We start from the raw sequence: 21,706 nt of genomic DNA, 5'->3' as shown, positions 1-21,706 counted from the left end.
ATCCTATTTCACCTGTGAAAGATGAGAAAATTGCCATTGACCTTAATGTTAACAAATACTGGCTTTTCATTGTGTCATGCAGAAGGAAAGAAATTCAGCCTAGAGTTTTATATCTGTAATTATATATATTATAGAACTTATTTCTTGCTGTGCTGTTTTAATGAAGGTTTCAAAGTGGAGAGAAAGCTTTGATTTTGCTATGATATTTAACTCCTTTAAAAAATCTAAATGGCTTTTTATTATTTATGATAAATGTAAGTGTTACCCAGCGCGTAGAAAGGATGAAGCTAGTAGAATTGCTAACACTACGTAATTTCCTTGCTACCTTTATTAGCTGGGTTTAAGTCCTCAGACATGCAAAGACTGAAAGTCGAGGCCTCTGATGGCAATTGGTACGTGTCTGCTAGTTGTCCCAAACAGGCTCCCCCACCTGTCTTTATTCTTTGGCATGTTTAATGTTTTGTTAGAAGAAGAAAACCCTTTTTCAGGCGAGAGTCATATTGCACCGCTGTGCTAAGACAGTGGGTTTGGGCAGGCAGGAATTTTGTAGGCTTTGGGTCAAAGGCAATAATAATAAAAAGTGGTGTGTTGTAAATATTAGGAACTGGGGATTTGCAGGATTGGGTGGACGGAACAGACCCTGACATGTTTGGGTTTGTGTACATGCAATTAAAGAGCTGTTGAATGGGTGAAATGAGTAAAATGCAGAGAGCGAATGTGAAATGGAGCACACCCAGACTGACTTGGCCCCATGGTTCCAAACCAATCTGCCTGTGAGATCTGCTGTAGTAACTGAGTGACAACAGGTGCAGCTCTTCTTACACCACTGTGAGCTCAACCCAAGGCTCTTTGATTCTTTATAGCAAATGCTTAACATGGGCAGCATCTCAAGCATTTTATACGTTTCAAAGATAAATAACTAGGTGTCACTTTTTTTTTTTCTCCTGTTACCTCAGAAGTATTCCCTGAAGACAAATTGCCCTCTGCTTTTCCTGTTTCACCCAAAGCAACCCAAATACACCACGCAGGCAGAGACATTGGTGTGACAGGTACAAATAACAGCGGTGTATGTGGATCTCAGAATCTGGTTCTATTTCAAAGGTCCCATATTAATGTATATGGCATTAGCCATAATGGAGCAGAGAATAATTACATGTTTCCTATTGCTCTGTGATAACCCCTGCTGTTTTTCAGACTCCTCCAGCACCAATACCCAGCTCTATTTAATATAAAGTTTGGATGCTGGGAGTATGTGTGCTGTGTCTTAATTTTTTTGTCTGGAACATTTTTGCCAAAACCACAGTCAGATATGTGACTGCGTTAGCGCGGTGAATTGCTTGGTTTTGTAAAAAGCCGTGAGACTGTGGGGTGCATAATTTGGGAGGACATTGACAGCTTGGTCCAGATGTCAGTATGTGGAGAAGTTCACTTGAGCAGAACCTAAGTCCTGGTTTTCAATTTGAATTCAAAATCTGTTTTAAATTTGAAGTTCATGGAACAAAAGGAAAAACACGTTTGATGTTGTGACAGCCACACTCCATTGTTTCAGGTCTCCTTGCCTTTAGAACGTCATGCAGCTTTGCTTAGTTCTTGATTCTTTGTAGCTTTAAATAAATCTGGGCAGAGGACCACAGAAAGTTACTTTATCCTACTTTATCCTACCGCACACTGTTTCTTTTGGGACCTGACTATACCCTGTCCCAGCTTCTGTAGGACTGAGCTTTGGTCCAGTCTTCACCAAGGTGCACTTCCTTTTAGTTTGTCACCACCAAGTCACTCTCAGCACAACAAACAGGTTGCACGGACGTTCTTCATGGAAGTGATCCATTAAACATATTTTGTGATTAAACTCTTACACTGCTAATGATGCCTGCAAAATTAATTATGTTAATGAGTTGTAATTCATTTCTGACGGGTTAGGATGAGTTAAGCAGATCCTTTTGCTTTGGAATCAAGAGCAAAGCTTCCATTCACTTCAGGATGGTCAAGACGGAGTATGCTGCCTTTAAAGTTGGTGGCTGACTCATTTTTCAGGCTACTTAGTATTGTACTAGCCTACTTGAATGGAAAGTCATGTATAAATACCTTATGGGGTCACGTTTCAGGGAAAAAAAACATTTCTTTTAGTAACTATGCTTGTTAATAGGACTTTTATATTAAACTATACTCAAAATTAGGATGACTTCCAGAAGACTTTCAGACTCTGCAGTTATAGAATATGTCCCAAACTGTGTTTTATTGTCAAAGATAGCAAGTATACTCCCAGACAGAGCAGAATCTCTGCAGAACTGGGAGTCATGTCCATGCTTGCTTTATCCTTTCTGGAGCGTGGGAGATGGTGTCAGCAAATAACAGACCAAAGCTTAAAGCTCTGGCAACTCTTAAGTAGGTGTGGAGAAATTTTTTTTGTGACTTTTAGATACATTTGTATGCAGATGACAAAGATCATACAGTATTTCCCTTTTTTTTCTTATGAATGTATATGATTTCCTTCTCTCCAAGAAATACAACAGAGTGAGAGATAACACTCCGAATGGGCAGATAATGCAGGAAGAGCTTTGTATCAACTAACTTTGAGCACCTGAGTTGCTTTGGCCATGAGTCCAGTTGCCCTGGATCCTTTTGAAGTTTAGTGAGGGCAAATAGTTGCTTTCAGACAGCATTTTGGGAATTATCAGTGTGTGTGTTCAATCACTACAGACTTCCTGAACCTCATGGTTTTCTTATGAGGACATACTGCTGGTGGATTTTTCAGAATGCTGAGATTCTGGTCATACAGGACTCCAGCACATCCATAGTCAGTCCTCAGCAAGAGATGTGCAAGAACTCAGAGCTAGACAGTAATAGAAAGAAATAGAAAAGAATTGTGCAATATGCTGTGCCCAGCCAAATCGGCTTTGTAATGAATGTGGCAGGGATTTATTTTTTTTTTCTTGAGGCTGTTGGATGCAAGTAGGATCCTATAGTTCTTTGTAGACTGGAATTTGTAAGAAACTCTAAACATAATCATTTTCCTGTTGAAAATCTGGTTTAAATAAAATAAAAGTTTTCCATGCAAAAGGGTTGTTTTTTTCAGTAGTAGTATTCTAAGCAAAACTTTTTGTTCTGAACAGAGAAAGGAAATCTTTTATTTCATTGTATTGGGAATATGCTTGAGGAAAAGAGTCTTCAAATTCATGGTATTTCAGCTTAGCTAAATATGGCCTGTGCTACTGAAGGGTTCCATACCATGTCTTCTCAAGCCCTGCATTAGATTAGGCAGGCAGGAGAGGACTGTTGTGTAGATGATTGTCTGTTAACTCAGCACCTTTGAACCCAGTTGGTCCTGGTAGTAAGATAAGGGTAACATTTGCTTCTATTCATCTGGTTCATCCAGCTTCAGCTAGCGCAAGTCTGGTGTTGTGGCCAAATAATTGAGGCAATACTGCCAAATAGTTCTGAAAAAAGGAATATACCACAGTGAATATCAGTTCTGTTTCTGTTTAATGTCTGCCCTTCATCTCATAAAATTTAGAAGTTGCTGTGAAATACAAAATTTTCCAATAGTTGAAGCTTTCTTTGAGGTGTGATGATTTGATTCCTCGGCTTCCTCTTTGCCATTATGTCTTCCTGGATACAGTTTTTCCAAGCTGGGAGTCATGCTATCACTTTCTCAGGGTGATACTCTGGAGGAGAATTTCTGAGTGATTGCCCATAAAGCTAATATATATCTATGCCATGGGTATTCAAAGGTGAAAAACTATTGACAAACTGCTCTCTCTATGTGTGCCTACAGCTCTCCAGGATATACAAATTGTGCAGCTGTGTGTAATTATTAGAGCACCTCATCACGGCAGGGATTTGAGTTCAACACATCCAGGTTCATTTGAAGTGTGTAGTGAAGTTAATCTGTTGTTGTGGGCATCTTAAAGAAATCCTTCTTTACTTCAACTATTATCTAAGAGACCACAGTGCCTTTCTCTTAGATATTATTGGATTTGTATAAGGATTTCTATAAAGCTATATTGTTCAATTAAACGTGTACTTTTTATGTGGCAATTGAGTAGTGGCAAGGGTGGAATAAGGAGCTTATACCCCAGAGAACTCTAAATGTTTGGACTGCGTTTACAAGTATTTTGAGGTGGTTGTGGCCATGAAAATAAAAACCTACCAACATCTCTGAAGAATAGCCAGGAGCAGGTTGAAAGCCTGCGGGTAAGAATAAGAGACCAAGGCAACCTTGTGGTTGGTGTCTATTACAGGCCACCCAATCAAGGGGAGCCTATTGATGAAGACTTCTTACTCTGGCAACAGGAGGCATCACACTCAAAGGCTCTTGTCCTGCTGGGGGACTTCAACCACCCTGACACCTGCTGGAGAAGTATCACGGCAAGCTGTAGGCAATCCAGCAAACTCCTGGAGTGCATTAAAGAGAACTTCTTAAGCCACGTAGTAGACACCCCCGGCAAGAAGGGATGCGATAGTGGACCTGATGGTCACCAATCTGGTGATGTCAAGATTGTAGGCAGCCTGGGCTACAGGAACAAATTTTTTACAGTAAGGGTGGCAAAACACTGGCCCAGGTTGCCCAGGGAGGTGGTAGATGCCCCATCCCTGGAAACATTGAAGGTCCAGTTGGACGGGGCTCTGAGCAACCTGATCTAGTTGAAGATGTCCCTGCTCATTGCAGAAGAGGTTGGACTAGATGACTTTTATAGGTCCCTTTCAACCCAAACTATTCTATGATTCTATGATAATGGGATAATATTGTTGTGCAGATTTGAGGTTGGTCTTCGTATCTGAACCTTCCACTTACAGATCTGCCAGTTAATTAATTTGGGAAGAGGTGTCCTTCCCAGTTCATGTTTTATATTATTGTATTAAAAATTCAACCAGGAGTCATCTATTTATCCTTCTTATTTATTGCATTTATAGATCTCCACGAGTAGGATGAAAATGCTCACAGCCCCATTGCTGTTTCATACTAGAGTATGTTCAGCCCAGCAATATCCAGTAAGAGAGCTCCGCTACGCTGGAATTTGGTGGATTGGCAAGGGCTGGTGTGTTCCCATACACATGGTTTCAGTGGGCCTGTGAGCTGTAGGGAGAGTTGGCCTCTGGTTAAAACATGCTCTTTGGAGTCCAGCAAAGCTTCTCCACTTTCTCTTTGGATAAGTGTGGAGACCCAGAGGGACTTGTTTTGGGATCTTTGAAAGTGAGGAGCCACGACATCGAGCTGCCATCCTTGGTGCATTTTTCAGGATGTGGCAATAGTTTTGATCTAATACCATTGATCTAATTAGAAAAATACATATTCAGCTGCGATGATAATTTGTTATGATTTGGTATTTACTATATTTGGGAAAACTTGATGTATTATTGTTTCGCTCCTTATGTCTAAATTTTTCCTAAAGTGATGAAGTGATCTTTATTTCAAATATCCTGTCTTTATTTTTCCTTTTAATGAGAGGTTTGAGGTGATTTGGGGAAAATGTTTATTCTTTCCCAGTATTTTCTTTAGCCTAGAATTTATTTGTTCACCCAGTTTTTGTCAAAGGTCCTAATTAGATTTCTGTGTCTGGCTTTTAAATACTTGGAAATTGGAATTTCTTATATCAACATTGTCATTGCTGTAGTTACAGGTCATGTGCTTTTCTGTTTTCAAACCAGACATTGAATTGTAATTGTCTGATTAATTCTTAAACTGTTTAAGGGAGAAAAAAAAAAGGGGTGTGTGTGTGTGTGAAAAAGGTTTGAAGAGTAACCCTGAAATAATCTCCACAGCATTTATAAGGATATAAGTAGTTATCTCTATTTCTTTTTTCCCAGAAAAGTGTAATGTTAATAAATTCTTTCATTGCAAAAAGCAAAAAATGCACCTTTCTAAACAGTGGGATTGAAATGAGCATTGTCAGTCCTCTGGGTGTGAAAACATGGTCACTCCAGAAGAACAGAACGAAGTGAAACATGATGCATTTAAAATATACATTTCTGTCCTGGATGAGAAGATGCGAGTAAGGGGAGTCCTCCATATAATCATCTGATCTTCTGCTTGGTGTGACATAAGAGAACGTACACTGAGAATCCTGCCCTCACTTTGTACATCCTTGGTTCTCATTGTAAACCCCCAAGCATGGTGCATACAAGTTCCAGACAGTTTTCCAGCTGTGTGGAAAGGATCTTCCTGTTCTTATTTGACTTTATTGGGTGTACAGTATCACTGTCTAGAAGCCTTTGCTTTGATTTGTTGATAGTAAATAAAAATTATTTCTCTTTTTTTTTTTTTGTTCTATTTGCTGATTTCTTTGCTGGATTTTGTTACTGTGTTTTAATGGAGGAGAGGCGCTCACTGTTGCTTTCTTTGTTGGATATTTCTGTATCAATGATTGGGAAACTATGACAAGGATGCTTGTCAAGCTTGAAAGTAGCAGAATCTATTTCTTTGGTGGCCTCTTCCAAGAAGACCAGAGCCTTTATTATTTACTGTGTGCTTCTTGCTACAACTGTACAATAAGAAGCTCCCCTTTGCCTAGGTAGGAAAACTGAAGTGGGATCTGTACTAGCAGAAAGGATTTTATGTGAAGTTTTGTCTCTCCCTTTGGCTGAATACTTGGTATTTTGAGTCTCTGGCTGGGTTTGAGTGTGTTTTACAGGTGCAGGTTGTAGGTGCTGATACATGTGACATTCTTTGGGACACCTCACTGTATCTGGCTGACAGTTCACGTTGCTGTCTTATTTTTAAGTTTCCTAAAGGCAGCAGTCTCCTTCTTTGGTCAGAAATTGTACCTTGCTGTAGACGCCGGGGTCATTGTCCAGATCTGGTTTTCCTAGGCATTATGGTAAAGTAAGTAAAAATATGTAATGCAATAAGATGACTTTTAATTTAATTCTCCTTATTTAGGTCCCTAGGTAGCTCACTTGGATGAAAAGGAGGGTTTACTTGAACTCCAAAAATATTTTTTGTAGGCAGGAATTTTGTTTGGATTTTCCATATGCAAAACTGCAAGAAAAAGTCAAATGCTTCAGTGAAATTCAGTTTGCTTTGAAGATACGTGTTCAAATTAGGAATCTAATAAAAAGAATATATCTGTGAAAGCACACCTTGGCTAAAAATGAGTCACAAATAAGCTGTCTTGTAAGATATCAAAGAAAATCCATCTCTGAAAGGGGTTTCTCTTTGAGAACAGTTATGATGTGGTGCTTTCCTGAGATGCATCTGAGATGTCTTGCACTCGATGGTACGGTAGCGTTCGCAAGACTACAGGCAGCTGAGATTTATAGTAGTATTTAGCATTTTTAATACCTTTTAGTTTATTGACTTTTCAAGCACAGTTAAATATTGATCTAAGATGGTTCTTAGTGCTCAGACAGAAAACAGTCTGTGTAAATCTAAACCTTCAGGAGCGTTGTTCGTATTTTGCGGGTGATGAGAGGTTGTGGATATGGATCATTTTAGGAGAAAAACATTCTATTTGCTATGATAGACATTTCTGCAAGTTCTCTTGTCTTTTGCTAATATTCTGCTCCTGCAGTCTGCCCTTGTGTTGCTGTACGGTCACAGTGAAGTTCAGCATCAGCTTAGCAGGAATGAGACTTCAAACAAGAACTTAATACTGCCCTCAGCTGCGTCACGGCTAACACTGTTTCAGTGTGTCACTAAATTGTCATCAGCTTCTGCTGAAATACAGACCTAATGACAGTGGTACTTGCAGACATGCTATGCAGAAGCTCTGGTAGTTGGATGCACTTTTGCTTGTACACATTCACCTGATAAAGACATTTTGTACCTGCAGGTACTGAAGCAGTGCCATTTAACCTAATTATCAGTGCATACGTAATCTCTTGTATATTATAATTCAGCTTGAACATAAGTAATAGAAAGTTTTTCTAAGGCCATACTGTTTGAGACATTTCTATTTAGGTTCAGCTCAGAAAAGCAGGAGTCTTTCTCTGAGCTGCTTGTTAAAGAGCTGTTATGTTCATGCTGTGCTGTCTTATAGGCATATGTATGACCTGTTTTTTGACTGATTTATACAGTGAAGTGGCCTGACCAGGAGTTGTTTCAGCAGAGAAGAATCTTAAACAAAAGGTCCTTTTAAGGTATCTCAAGGCTTGCACTCCAAACAGTAATAATTTTTTTTTCCTAATGTTAGCGTTATGCTTGGAATTTTAGACCAGTGAATGAAGAGATCACAGAATGATCACAGAATGATATGAGGTTGGAAGGGACCTCTGGAGATCATCTAGTCCAACCCCCATGCCAGAGCAGGGATCATTTGGCACATATGTCTTTATAGTCACAAGTTTAAAATCCAATATGTTCATTTGCCTGATTCCTTGTCTGTATTGTCTCTTTTTTAGGTCCCTCTGTACAGTAGTGTGCAAGTGGACATACACTGCGGATGGAGGTTGGGATGACAGTTTCTGGAAAATGATCGGTTTGGAAGATCTGGTCAAGGATAAGTATGAAAAAATAGGTAAATCTGGAGATTCTTTTATTTTATACCTACACATATACATTAAAAAGTTACATACATATATATAAAAGATTTATACATATATATAAAAGATATATACATATAGAAAGATCTTTTGCTGTATTGTTGTGAATGTCAGCAGAAATGTAGCAGGACTTGATGAAGCTTCAGATGGGTTGGTAACAAGGCTGGATGCCTTTCCTAACTAGACCTTTTACGTGGCATTGTTATCAAAAACTGTGTTTCAGTTTTATCCCTTCTACCCTTCTGAAGGGCCTCTCACTGGCCTTTTGTACTGCTGAGCCTCAACAATAGAGCAGTAATTGGGAGCCTCAGCAATTGATTACATGAAAGAAGCACCTGATAGGGGGTATATTGGATGGCTGGTCACAACCTAATAATTTATAACTCTTACTGATAGCATGTTTTGCAACTTGTACCAATCTTCTTTAATTTTCAAAAAGAAGTGCTACTTCTGCTTGTTATTATCTTCATACTGCTTTTTTCACTCTCTTAGAGCCATAACTTTAATTAGAACAGTAGCCTTGCTAATAGCAATTCCTACAGCAGATATTCATTAAAAGTCCATAATGTTAATATACCAGAAAATTTCCAGGATAACTTTATTAGACTTTCCCTGTTAAGTTAATGGACTTTTAATGGATGTCCTAAGCAGACATGTCATTAACAAGAATATTACCAGACATGAATTAAAATATGCTCGTTCATCAAAGTTAATTATCTGAAATTTCCTTTGATTTTTTTTTTTTAATGTCTAGCACTTTGAACAAGTTTGTACAGCAGTTTAAATGCAGCAACATGAAATGGAAGTGGCATAGGGAGGGCTGTAGTGAAATGAAATGTAATGAAATCTATAAAATTTTCTGATCATCACAAAATATACTATCAGTCATTTTCAAGTTATCAGAAAATGGTACTTGAAAGCTTCCTTGAATAGATTTCAGCTTTTCCACCTCCAACTGAAACTGCTTATGCAAAGGTATAAAACCTACTAGGAGCATTAGGCTTTTAGCTTCCTGAGGTTTTACTTTGAATACAGTCCTTACAGCATCTATCACATGTGGCTTTTAGCAAATCGTCAACAAGTTAAAATAAGACTTGCAATAAATACGTGTTTTTACCAGAAAATTGAACATCTCAGCTGCTGGTGGTCTCATGGAAGAGTATTTTTAAAATAAATTATTTATGAAGTGTAAGCTAAGGCTTTAATACAATATTTATGCAATGCACTTCAAGGACAGTGCAAAGCAATTTGCCATTTTAAGTAACTAAACATACATGTTTTAAATGATAAAGTAGCCATTAATAAAAAGGGCCTTTTGTCATGATGGAAGCCTTATAAAACTAATCTATATATGGCTCAACATTTAGCAGGACAAAAATCATTACTTTCCAATATCAGGCTTACATTTTTGTTAAAACACAATGTTTGCAAAATAAACCAGCAAATTAACTTCTGTTGGTAGGTGTTTCTTGCAAAACAAAAATATTTTCCTGAGTTAATGGAGAAAGTGTCTAGTTCCCTGGGCAATTGCGTTGATCTTCAAGAAAGGAACCTGGGTCCATCTCAGCTCGCATTGGAGAAGCAGGATCTGACCTCCAGAATTGCACAGAACTGTAGGTTAGAACTTGAAGTTTCTGAAGAGCAGATGCTTTTACTCACCTTGAGAAATCCTTTGATTTTCAGATTCTTGGGCTGATTACCTTAGGTGTATCCAAAGCATAAGACACTTCTTGGTTTGCATACTAATGCTGAAACCTGCCTTTAGGTAGAACATGTGCTAATTTCCATGACCATTTGTCCAACCTTGCTTTTTTTAAAAAGGAGATATTACATTCATTATATTTAGCTTTATGATAAAATCACAAAAAAAGCAGGACAGTGACCTTCATTCATGTGTCTGTGAAGAGGGAGGAAGGAGCTCTCTGTGGGGAAACCAGGTGGCAAATACTCCTTCGTTACTTTGAGTTTATCTCCTAAACTGTGCCTGTTGAAGTCTCTTGGAAGGGTTTAGCTTCAGAAGGAGACAAAAAGCCACCAAAACAAAGCAACTCAGTCCCTGCCCAGAAGCTAATCGACAGTGCTGAGGTCTGTGTTGTGTGCTGTGGAAGTGCTTTGCTTTCTGCCAATATTTATAATCTTATTGGTGTCCTTTACATGGGAAAATGGGAATGGTAACATTGTTCCAAGGAAAGTTTGGGGGGTTTGCTTGTTTTAATGAATGTTCATTGCTGTTGCATTTGGGAAGAGCACCCTGAATAAGCTCAGCTTTCCTTTACTTAATTTAGGTTAGTCAGGACAGTGTAGATCCACCTACTGGGAAATTGCCATTCAGTCACTGGAGGAGCACTGGTCAAACTGGAATGGTCTTGTGTAGTGGAAGACTCCTTCCTACCTACTCCCAAGGTGTCAGCATTGGTGGCGAGGCACCGTTACTGTACAGACCTCCTCCCAGGAGCCCACAAATCCTTCACTGAGCACAATGAATGCAGGACCACACCTTGCACACACTCAACTTAAGCTGTATTTATAATGTTCCTTCAGGGTGCTCTCCCATAAGTGAACAGTCTCAGCTGCCATTAACTTCAGCATATTATACAAAAGGAAGGCAATTTGCTTAAGTAACTTCTATAGACAAACGGTCAGAGCGTGTGTTTCCGGGAGGCACATCATAGTGTGCTACAGCTGACAGGAAGGAATTAGAAATAGTAGATTTAGCTGGTTTGCAGATTAAGGAACTCAAAACTGCCAGATAACGGAGGTAGGAGTAGGTTGCAGGAAAATTGTACATGGGCAAAAACCTCCTCCTAAAATGAAAACAAAACCAAAAACCTAACAAGTCTGAAGTAATTCTAGTGGAATTTCCTTTTCTGTTCTCAAGCTTGTCCAAGTCCCTCCTCAAGGTTTGTTTAGCTCAAATATAAGGATTTATTTTAATGCCTGCACGTTCCCTTTGTAAAGAGAGATAATAGTAATTTTCTCACATATCTCTCCTGAAAGATTAGTAGGCTCTGAATCATCATTTCTTTCTAAGTAAAGCAAAACTTCACAAGATAAAATTAGCAACATTTTCTTACTGTAAGAAAAGTAAATACATAGTTTACCAGTTTAAAATAGGCAGAAAAAAAGCTATGTGGTTTTTTTAATCTCTAGTGAAATCATTATTGTTTCCAATCAGAGGGAACTATAGATGAATAGTTACGACTAGAATTTTTTTAAAATTAGCTTTAACTTTCATGACACTGGAAATATTTATGGAAATTACCTGAGAGCAGCTTCTTTAATGTACATATTTCTTTATTCTGATAAATACACTTTTAAACATCACTTTTAAAATGTCTTGCCCTTTAAAAAATATATTTACTGTAATCAGAGTGGTGCTTGTGGTTCCAGGTAGTACGTTTCACTTAGTTTCAGTTTAACTTAACACATGACCTTGTTGATAAGGGAGACCCTCACTTCTGACCTTTAGGATCTTCCGCAAACCTTTCCCACATCAAGGCGTGGGTTCACATATGAAAATTCCCAGGCCTTTGACATTTCACATTTCTCAAAGCAGACTAATCTTTCAGGGAATCCACATAAGAGGTTGTTTGTGGTCCCTTCTGTACATCCTGAATTTACTTTGTGAAAGTAAAGAGTGTTATCTGGAGATACTACAAAATTTATTGATCCCATTAATTTGCCCACCCAGAGAGTAGAAGATGGTTTATATTCAAAACCACTGTGAAAGTTTTGTGTACTACGGGCATTAGCATTTTTCTGCTGTGGTGAAAGCACATGATGAGTATCTCTTTGTGGTATTATAAAACCTAGAAAGACATTAACAATTCCGTTAAAATTTCATGTACTATAGACCTTTTAGAGTACTGAAGCGTATATTCCATTTGGAGGAAAATGCCTGATAAATTTTCACCACAGCCTTCTACTTCAGGGGCTACTTAAGGGACCAAATAATGATTTTTTATTGAATGGTAATATTTTATGCCAGGTCTTCTTTTGGTTGAAGATGGTGCCTTTGTCTGAGAGTACAATGCAGATATTGCAGAACAGGTTTGTTTTTTCCTGTAGATTGTGTGTTGAGGGCTAAAATGCTGTCTTTTCCAACGGGATGTTTTCATCTGTGATGGAGCAGCACACTGATTTTAATGAAGTGTTTTTCTGAAAAGCAGGCTTCATCTTGGAAAGACTCCCCTTCAATGTGATAGAGATTTCATAAATCCATTTCCTGACTAGGAATTTACAGCCACATCCTCAAAACCGAATAAATACACAGCTCATACGTATGGGATCTTTATCAACATCTGAGGCAAAACAGAAAAGTATTTGAATTGTTTAAATCTCCCAGGTTTTATGGAAATTCAGTGCTTGCCTTGAACTTTGAGTGCTTGAAATTAATATACTAATGAAAATAACTCTTTCATGGACAGATTGTGGTATCAGCAGATAGGGTTTTGTGGAGAACCATCATCAATAATCCTCTTCACAAAATAATAAACTGTCTTAAAATTACTTGATTTTTTTCCCTTAAACTTTCATGTGACTGGATAATATGGAGATCAGAGTTTTATGCCCATCTTCAAGCAGCACTTCTCTCTCTGTCTCATGTAGATGAATGGTTATGTTCTTGCATCTGCGATGTCTGCTTCCATAAAAACTAATGAAGATAATGGTGTTTTATACCTCACGTGTTACACTTTAAATAGAGTCTGCTTAGGTTTTGTATGTTTTCAGAACTAGTCAGTTTTAATACTTGGAAGTTCTACTCACTTATTTACATTTAGGCTGAAAATGGAAGGTAGGGAGAATACAGTCAATATTAACTTGTGCTACAGCAGCTGTGAAGGGAGTGGTCAATCCATTTGTTCTGCCAGTTTTCTATCTCTTCCAAGGCCTTTGATGCCAGATGCTCTGGAGTATATGAGGGATTTCCTTGAAGGCTAAGAGAAAGGGATGCTTTTTTTTTTTTTTTCAGGTCAGCCTGTAGCTGCCAGTTCTTCATAAAGCTTGATTGTAACAACGAGCTTTAAACACTGTACTTAGCCAATGGCAGAGAATAATAATATGTAAAAGGATTTTTTTAAGTATGGGGTCCCTTTATCTCTTTTTGGTCTTTTGCTATCCCAAATAAATTACAACGCGTTACAATTTCAAACAAAATTAAATGGATGAATCAGAGGATATTTACACTTACATGCTGTCAAAATCCATGGAATTTACAACTGACGAGTGTTCCAAATATGCTAACATTTTTCTGGCTTCCTGTCATTTCAGTCTGTCCAAGAGCTGTAGCAACTGTAAAGAAGCTGAAGCTGGCACGGTGCAAAGAGGTTTTAGGGTGTCTCCTTCCTCAAAGCTTCAGGCATTATTTCACAATATATGATTCAGCAGTAAGAAGTTAGAAAGAATTTTTATCAGAAATCAGTCCTGCCACCTCATGTTAAGAACTTTGCTTTTCCCTTTCATGAATTTCAGGAGTGTCCTGTCAGCCAATTTCTCCAGCCTGAGCTATTCTTCCTCTTTCCAATAACTGTTCTTTCATCGGCTGGGCTAAACTCGGGTAGCTCAGGTTTCTTCACAGTGTTTCCTGGGTGACATTTTCCATTCCTCTTCCACTTGTAAGGAAAGGACCCATCATTCACCCTGCTTATCATCAAGTTGAATCTTGCTGGCAGGTGGTACCTTTCCACTTGTCCCTCCTCTGCTGCAAGAAGCAAGGAGTACTCTGTGGTGTTCTTTCATCCTTGGGCTCCATCGTAGCTGACACAACTAATAGTAAAAGCATAAAGCTTTCAAAATATAATAATAAAAAAAATTGCCCACTGTCTGCTTCTAGAGTTCTGGTCTCAGGCTCTGTCTGCCTGGGGAATCATATTTTCTTCTACTCTGCCAACATTGTGGACTTTTGAACTTTCTCTTTCTTTCTAGTATGAAAACTAGGAGCTTTTTCTTTCAAGTTCTGTTTTCAAAATTTATAGGAGAAGCTTTGAGCAGACTTTGAACTTGTTGTGATAGTTCAATGTTTAAATTTCTCAAATATTATCCCCCTTTCTTATTTTTTATACAGTTCTAAGAAACGAAAAGAAAAAAAAAAAGCGTTTCTCAGAATATTCCTGGGTCATTTCTTCTTTTTACCTGACTCTTCCTCTCCCTGGTCCTGATTCATCTGCTTTTCTTGCTTAAGCCTCTCACTGAGATACCTTTTAAAACAGTGATGTCTGCTGTATGAGTCAGGATTCACAAAACCAGAAGGACTATTTCAATTTGCTGACTTCCTCCAAGTCAGAGGTTGTTGGACTCCCTAAAATTAATGTTTAAATAGTTTAAAGCATACCTTAGAACCAATCTTGATTTTATAATTTCCTGTGATGGATAGCCCACTTCAGACTTAAAAGTTGTTGCTTGTTAGTTGCTGTCATTTCTCAAAATTAATGAATTAATTAAAGAATACACTTTATTTTTCATCTGAACTTTAACTTCCCACTCCTGTCTGGCAGACTGTAGGGACACGCTTGACCTGCAAAGACTGAAATTTTCTACGTTAAAGGAAAACACTGAGCTGCTTGAGGTTTTTCACCAAAACTCTTCTGTGAACTGTCATACTTCTCAATCCTTGTAATTGCTTTTCTGACTCATTTCTGAACCCTTTTGAATGCTTCAGTGTCTTCTCAGTACAGGTATTAGAGCTGGATGCTGTGTGAACGTGGTGGGGAATAAGACTCTGCAGGTATCAGAAGCTTAGCTGAGAGATTCAAAAGTGTCCTTTCAGTAACCGATCAGGTTATTTTTGATCTGTCCTTTCTTTCAGTTTTGAAAAAGGAGTAATTATGTCTTCAAAGAGGAGTTGCTATCATGTGAATTATTAAAAAAAAATCCAGTAATAAAAAACATTCTGTTAAGTAATAATCCATAGCTAATAGAAGCTAAGTTGCCTGTAGACTCTTTCTGATGTGCTGTACCAAAGTCTGGTTACTTGCAACTCTGAAAGTATAACAATAGTCACGTCATCTGCATTGACGATCTTTGTATTTAGAGAGACTGTTAGGAATGTTGTACTGTAAAGTTCCAGAAATCTGAATTATCAGCCTATTGAAATTACTGTTTGCTGGCCAAAATGTGAGATGAGGTGGTTGAGTTTGGATGCAAATACATTGCATGTAGTTCCTTAGTACGAAATCCAAATATACGTGTTGCGTACCCACATGCCTGGCAGCGTGGCGAGTAGTGAACCGTGCCTTACAAGAGATACTCATTCTGCACTGTTTCTCTGAAATCTGGTAATGAAAACTCAGTCACGTCCGTCAGTGTACATGCCTAATGATCCAATGATGCAGAATGCTTTTTTTCTTTTTCTTTTGACCTTTAACCAGGAAAGCTTATTATTTATACATGAAGTAGCTCTCTTTCATTTGGAGGAGAAGGCAGTAGGCTTTGTTGAAGTAGGCACCTATGGTCTGCACACCAATTTACGTTTCAGCTTAATGAATCAGGATCTGCCTCCGCACAGGTTGCTTACTTTTGCCAGTATTTAGCAAGCTAATATGTCTGCCTTAAGTAATTACATGTTAGGTTGTTGAGATGTAGTTCAGCCAAAGGCATAAACTCTATGGGAGAGTGGGATGGAAAGGACCCAAATTCGATTTGCCTCAAGCTACTGTGGCAGCTCGCACAGAGAGAGATGGATTTTGAACTGAAGAAAGCCAAAGTGATTTTGTTTAACCAACTGTTTTTCTCACTTTTAAATAAGCTGGCCTATAATATCACAATTTGTTTTGGTTTTCCTGAATGAAAATCCTGAAGTTTTTAACTGCCAACAAGGAAATTTTATGGAGGGTATTTGCATGTTTAAAGAGCAAATCTGACTATTCCTAACACCTTTTAGCCAGCATGCAGTCAGTCCTAAGAAAAAATTAATATTGTAGTTTTATAGTCCACATCATTACACAGCTTCCTTCTGATCTTAGTGCTATCTATGCTTGCTAATCAGCTGGATTAAAACTTGTAGACGAATCAGCCGTCCATATCTTGGTTAAATGTGAGTATTGTATGTAACCGAGAGGGATATTTGGTAACATATTGTATGTGATATAGGGTTGGGACAATGTATCGGAAGAGTTGTAATATTATTTATTCAGATTCCTTGCATATCCCAGAATTTTGGCATTGTGGGGATTATTATAAAACACAGAAATTGGAGATTGTCCACAGGCTTTGTAATAAATGAAGGGGAGGAAACGCCTTACCTTGCTTATTGCACAATCCATTTGGATGGATGGTCCTTCTTTTTATTAAGGACCTGTTGCCTTTGATGGTTATGTAGCACCGTTTTGTTTAACCAGGTAACTTCTGCAATGCACATTATATATTGCTTATTTAACAGGCTATCTGTTTTGTGTATTGTCTTTTAAATTAAAAAGCATTTACATTGTCCAGTTTGGGCGAGGCTTTAAAACGGAGACAGGTTTGGTTGGGTTTCTTTCTGAGGCTGCTGGAATTTCAACAAGGGATTAATATATCCAAGTTCAAGTTTGCTTGTGTCAAGATAGTGAAGAAAAGGGACGTCTCCTTTTGATTTTTTCTTTTTCCTTTTGTATTTACAGCCAGATATAAGTGCTTATGAAATGCCGCCACGTTCTGCATGACAGATGAAAAGCTGTTCTCAGGGAGTAGGGCAGAGTTGAGTCAGCTGGGCCCCCTGCTGTGCTCGGCTTTTGTTGTTTTTAAAAAGCTCTACATCCTGAAGTACCTAGTTCTGTTAAATTTTAGTAAGCCGGTACAGTGAATTTTGATCGCTGAAGTTGACTGAAGATGTATTGTCTGCCTTGTGTGTTGCGTCTGGTAAATAACTGGTTGCTGTGGTAACCGCCTAAAAAGGTAGAGGGTCGTTGGTACCACATAAATTCTTTAAACAAAACCCGATCATAGCAAATTCTAACATTAGTCTTCGAAGAAGGATAAAAGAGGAGGAAGAGATTCAGACAGCTTTTTCCTTTTGTAAACTCGCTGCTTTATAGGGGAAAAAATAGCTAGAAATAGTCTGTCTCGTACGAAATGAAAAGGTTGTGGATTAAGGCCTTGCATTAGTGAAACAGCTGTATGAAGGTGAAACAGAAAGTTCTCCAGCTTCAGCCATTATGGGTTTGTTTGGTTAGGTCTAATTTTGGAAGTCATTATAGCAAAGGTAAATGGCTTGCACAGGAGACTACTGTAAACAAAAGACTCGATACATTTACTTTGGCAGGAGCCTTGAGAAGCCTCGGTCCTTTCACTGCCTCTTTTATGCAGCCTCTGTGCTCCTCTCACTGCTCGCCTCTCCTTTCCCTGCCTTTCCCCGACAGCTCCTTTCCCCTGACAGGTAGGATTTAAGGGGGGCAGCACCTGCCCTTGAAGTGCTGGCGTGTAGCTGTAGGATACCTTTATTTTTGTAGCAGCTGTCCCTTAACTTCTAAGGTGACTGCGTTTTGCTCAAGTAAGATTCTGTTCACTCTCCCAGTCTAATACTGGGATACAATCCACTTCAAATGCTTTACTTTTTAATTGTGGCTCCTCTTTGGTTGCTCTTTGTGTTTTTTATTTCATCATTTAATAGCTTTATAGCTACAGCTTCTAAACATACCAATGCTTAGCTGAGTTTTCTAGTTTTTCAGTGAAGAGTAAACCATGAGAATTTTAATTCCCTTTCCAGGTCTCTACCCATGCGGTTCAGTCAGGGCTCTGCCCATTCCACACCTACTTACTCACACTTGTGTGGGTGGGGAGGCAACTTCCATCAGGACAGGAGTGCCCAGGCAGAGCTTCTTCCCTTGTGAACGTATGGTATGGGTTAGCAAAGCTTTCATGGATTTCTAAAGCTGGGACGATGAAGTAGAGGGGCACCTCTTTCTGCACTCCTAGGAGACTCCCCTTTGCAGTCCCTGTCACGGGTGACTTCTGACTGGTGTCACTTCCCAGATTGTTGGGAAGCGCTTTCAGTCAAGAAATAATTGTCCAGGTTTACCTTGACTTGTAAATCAGATGGGGCATACTCTACTGTTAATTATTTTTTTTCAAACACAAGATTATTATGCTGCATCTTCAAATCAAAGGACACCCATCCCTGCGTGTTCTCACACACTTTATGCCCATGGGGGATAGCAATGCTGCTGGTCATTCTGGTACATAACTAGTACAAAAGCAGTCTGTAGGGTCATTTTCTACTCCTGCTGTAGAAAAGACGATTATCTTTATCTCTAAAATTGCTCCCTTTAGTGCTTATTAACTAAAAATACAGTAATTGAGAAGCTGGTAGGAAAAGATTTTGTCTAATAGTAGCCCTGATCTCTAAAATGGAGTTTAACCACACAATAATTACACATTACAATTTTTGACTAGAATGACTGATATAAGCAAGCCAACCATGGAGTTCAGTGCCTGGGAAGAGGTTTTATTTTGGATTAATTTAATCTAATGCTGTATATGCAAGATGTTTGTGTGCTTTCAGGTATGTATGTCAGGTCAAGTGACTGATTCTGAAGAAAAAGATGTGGTTTTAGCTGCATGAACTCTTTTGAACTTCCTTCCACCTGCAGGGCCTTTGAATGTCAGGAGTAGCAGACAACTTTGTTTTGCTGGTATTATTCTCCAATGTCTTAAAAAAACAGAATGGTAATACAAAAGTTCTCTTAAAGGGAAACATCCTGCTCTCTAACTTAATGTGGAAAAAACGCTAAATATATACCTCTTGAAAAAGCTGGCAAAACATTTTGACTTTACATTAAGAATTAATAAAATATAGAGGTTTGTTTTTTTTTTCTGTGAGCAGATAGTTTAATGTCATCACTTCCTTCTGTGAAGTTTCTGTGAAGTTTGGTTACTGCCCCCAATATTTGGATATAAACCCAAAGTCAAGTGCAAAAGTTTTGGCTGTAGATACTTGTTTTAAATTTCCAGTGTGAGATTCAGCCTGTCGTTCCAGAGGCGGCCACGTGCCTTTCAACAGAATAGAAACTCTTGGAGAAACCAACACCGAGAAGTTGTGTGTGGTGTCTGATCACAAGGTGCTCCATACCCTGCATCCATCGGGAAGTGGGCATCTTCCTTACAGTGAAGAACCAACATCATTTACAGCAAAGACAGAAATCTTAGTTATATGTAAAACTGAAGACCCATTTTCCACCTCTAAATTTAATATCATGACCTTCTTTTCATCTAGCAGTAAGGTCGTATGACTGTATTTCTAGCAGATGATGCTCATGGGCATTCTAGTTTTCCTGATACTGTATGATATGCTGTTCCTCTTAATTAATCTCTATTGTGGAGGATCTTTTACTTGCTTTCTACACATCAGAACAGAGACAAATACAGACGGGACCTGCCACCAGGCTCCCTGGTGACACGACTGAGAAGGAAGAGTTGCATTGCTTGTGTTTGGGGTGACCATAATGCTTTTCATACTTCATAAGGCCAAGGAAGGCTCAAAACCAGGTTGTTAAAGCCTCTGAGGAAATACAGCTGCAATAGGAGGAATTTGCTGCTAAAGATAGGGTTTTTTTCAGAGTTTCTGTTACTATAGCCACCTTATTCCCAGTAGAAACTGCTGGAAAGGCTGGAAATGGAAAAGAAAATTCATCCCTGCCTTGTGCAACAGGTGGAATTTTCAGTTGTGGGCATGGGCTGAGATGAATCCAGTTCACATGCAATGAGAATGTCTGCAGGCAGCCTAGGCAGTAACCACCGCAAGAACTTGGGATTTCATATCTCTTGGAAAGCTGCCAGGCAGAATTTAATTGCTTGTGGTGAAATCTTTCTCTGTGGCTAGATAGGACATTGAATACTTTTGAACTTTTAAATTGCTATGGGACAGCCAGATCTGGCATGGTTGTATTTAATATACAGACAGATAATGAAAGATACTTCTTCATCAGATAGAGTTCTTTGATGCACTTTTTTGTTTTATATATACCAGGCTAACTTGAGGGAGAGGAAAGGAGTTCTTGTAATAACATACACATTTGTTTTTCTGTTCAGTAAATTGACAGGTGTTTGGTTTTTCTTGTGTCTGCCCAGGAAACCACGTCTTGTCTCCTGGAGAGCCTGTTGGAAAAGGTCTAACGCCAGAAGCTGCAAAAGATCTGGGTCTCCCTGAAGGGATTGCAGTAGCAGCATCTCTCATTGATGCACATGCTGGAGGACTAGGTACTCAGTCATTTATTTACTATTCTTGGAAACAGGAATGTATGGAATTAATTTTAGAAAGGCATTTTTCTCACAGCCTGTTCTGTATCCAGCAATTTGCTCTGATGCTATTCTTACGAAACGGCAGAACTAAACTAAAAACCCCATCACAATAACTGCTAATATTGAATATCTGTTTATAGAAAGGGTCTATCACTGTTTATTTATTTTCAGCTGGATTTCCAAATTGTGGACTAACTGCTGCTAGTTCCACTTGGAATTCCTGAACTGACACACCATTGTGCTGGCACGCCAACGTGGGCAGAGTTTGCATCTTCTGTTGCTCAAAGCTTTGGGGATAGGCAAGAAAAATAAAAAAATAACATTCTAAGGGAGAGGTCTCCTGTCTGAGGCTTGTTCACAGTTAGTCTTCCCTCTTAGTTTTAGAAACAATTCATGCTTTGTTTAAATAATGCAATAGAGATTTTTTCACATACATTTATGCTAGCACAGCTCAGGACATATATCAAACCCGCTGCTTTTGTTCCAGGGCGTTAGAATTAATAAATACTGTGTGTCTAAACTAGTAAACAAGAGTAGAGGGGAAGCTGTCCACTGCACAGTGTCCCCTTCTGTGACTTTGAACTTTTTATCCATAATTGGAGTGGGAGGTTTTTTTTTTCTTTTCCAGCAGAATATTCTGATGTGCCCAGTTTGAGCTGCGTTGAAATACATTTGGTGAGACTCAACAGCTTCATTTTCTACTATGCTGTTTGGCCTTATCTTAATACAGTCAATAACAAAGTGATTCAATGTAACTTTTTCAGCAGGAAATTGTGGTTTTTAAAGTTTGATAGTTTAAAAAAAAAGTCTTACCTCAGAAAGTTTCAGTGTTATTGAAACAGTACTGTTCAATGGAAATCTATTGCTCATCAGAGTATTTTTCTCTAGATCTAAGTGAAATATGATTAGCTGCTGAAGTACCAGTTTCAAATATTTTGTGGTGTTTTATATCTCATTTGTTCTTCTAGAAGTTGTGGCTGGGAACTTTTTAAATATTTAAATCCATTTACTT

At 38.6% G+C, this 21,706-nt stretch overlaps 1 protein-coding gene across 15 annotated transcripts in view; it reads left to right on the top strand.

Annotated features, from left to right (window-relative positions):
• Positions 1–21,706, top strand: part of FGGY (FGGY carbohydrate kinase domain containing) — a 355,269-nt gene that overhangs the window by 258,585 nt on the left and 74,978 nt on the right. For all 15 annotated transcript variants that reach the window (XM_014939087.1, XM_014939088.1, XM_014939089.1 and 12 more), the window contains 2 exons: positions 8,341–8,456; positions 20,524–20,652. In XM_014939087.1, the coding sequence (XP_014794573.1) occupies positions 8,341–8,456; positions 20,524–20,652 (245 nt within the window). The remainder of the gene's footprint in view (positions 1–8,340; positions 8,457–20,523; positions 20,653–21,706) is intronic.

The sequence above is a fragment of the Calidris pugnax genome, unplaced genomic scaffold (genome assembly GCF_001431845.1).
Source record: "Calidris pugnax isolate Ruff unplaced genomic scaffold, ASM143184v1 scaffold18, whole genome shotgun sequence".
Classification (NCBI taxonomy): Eukaryota; Metazoa; Chordata; class Aves; order Charadriiformes; family Scolopacidae; genus Calidris; species Calidris pugnax.
This window is presented reverse-complemented; position numbering and strand designations above follow the sequence as displayed.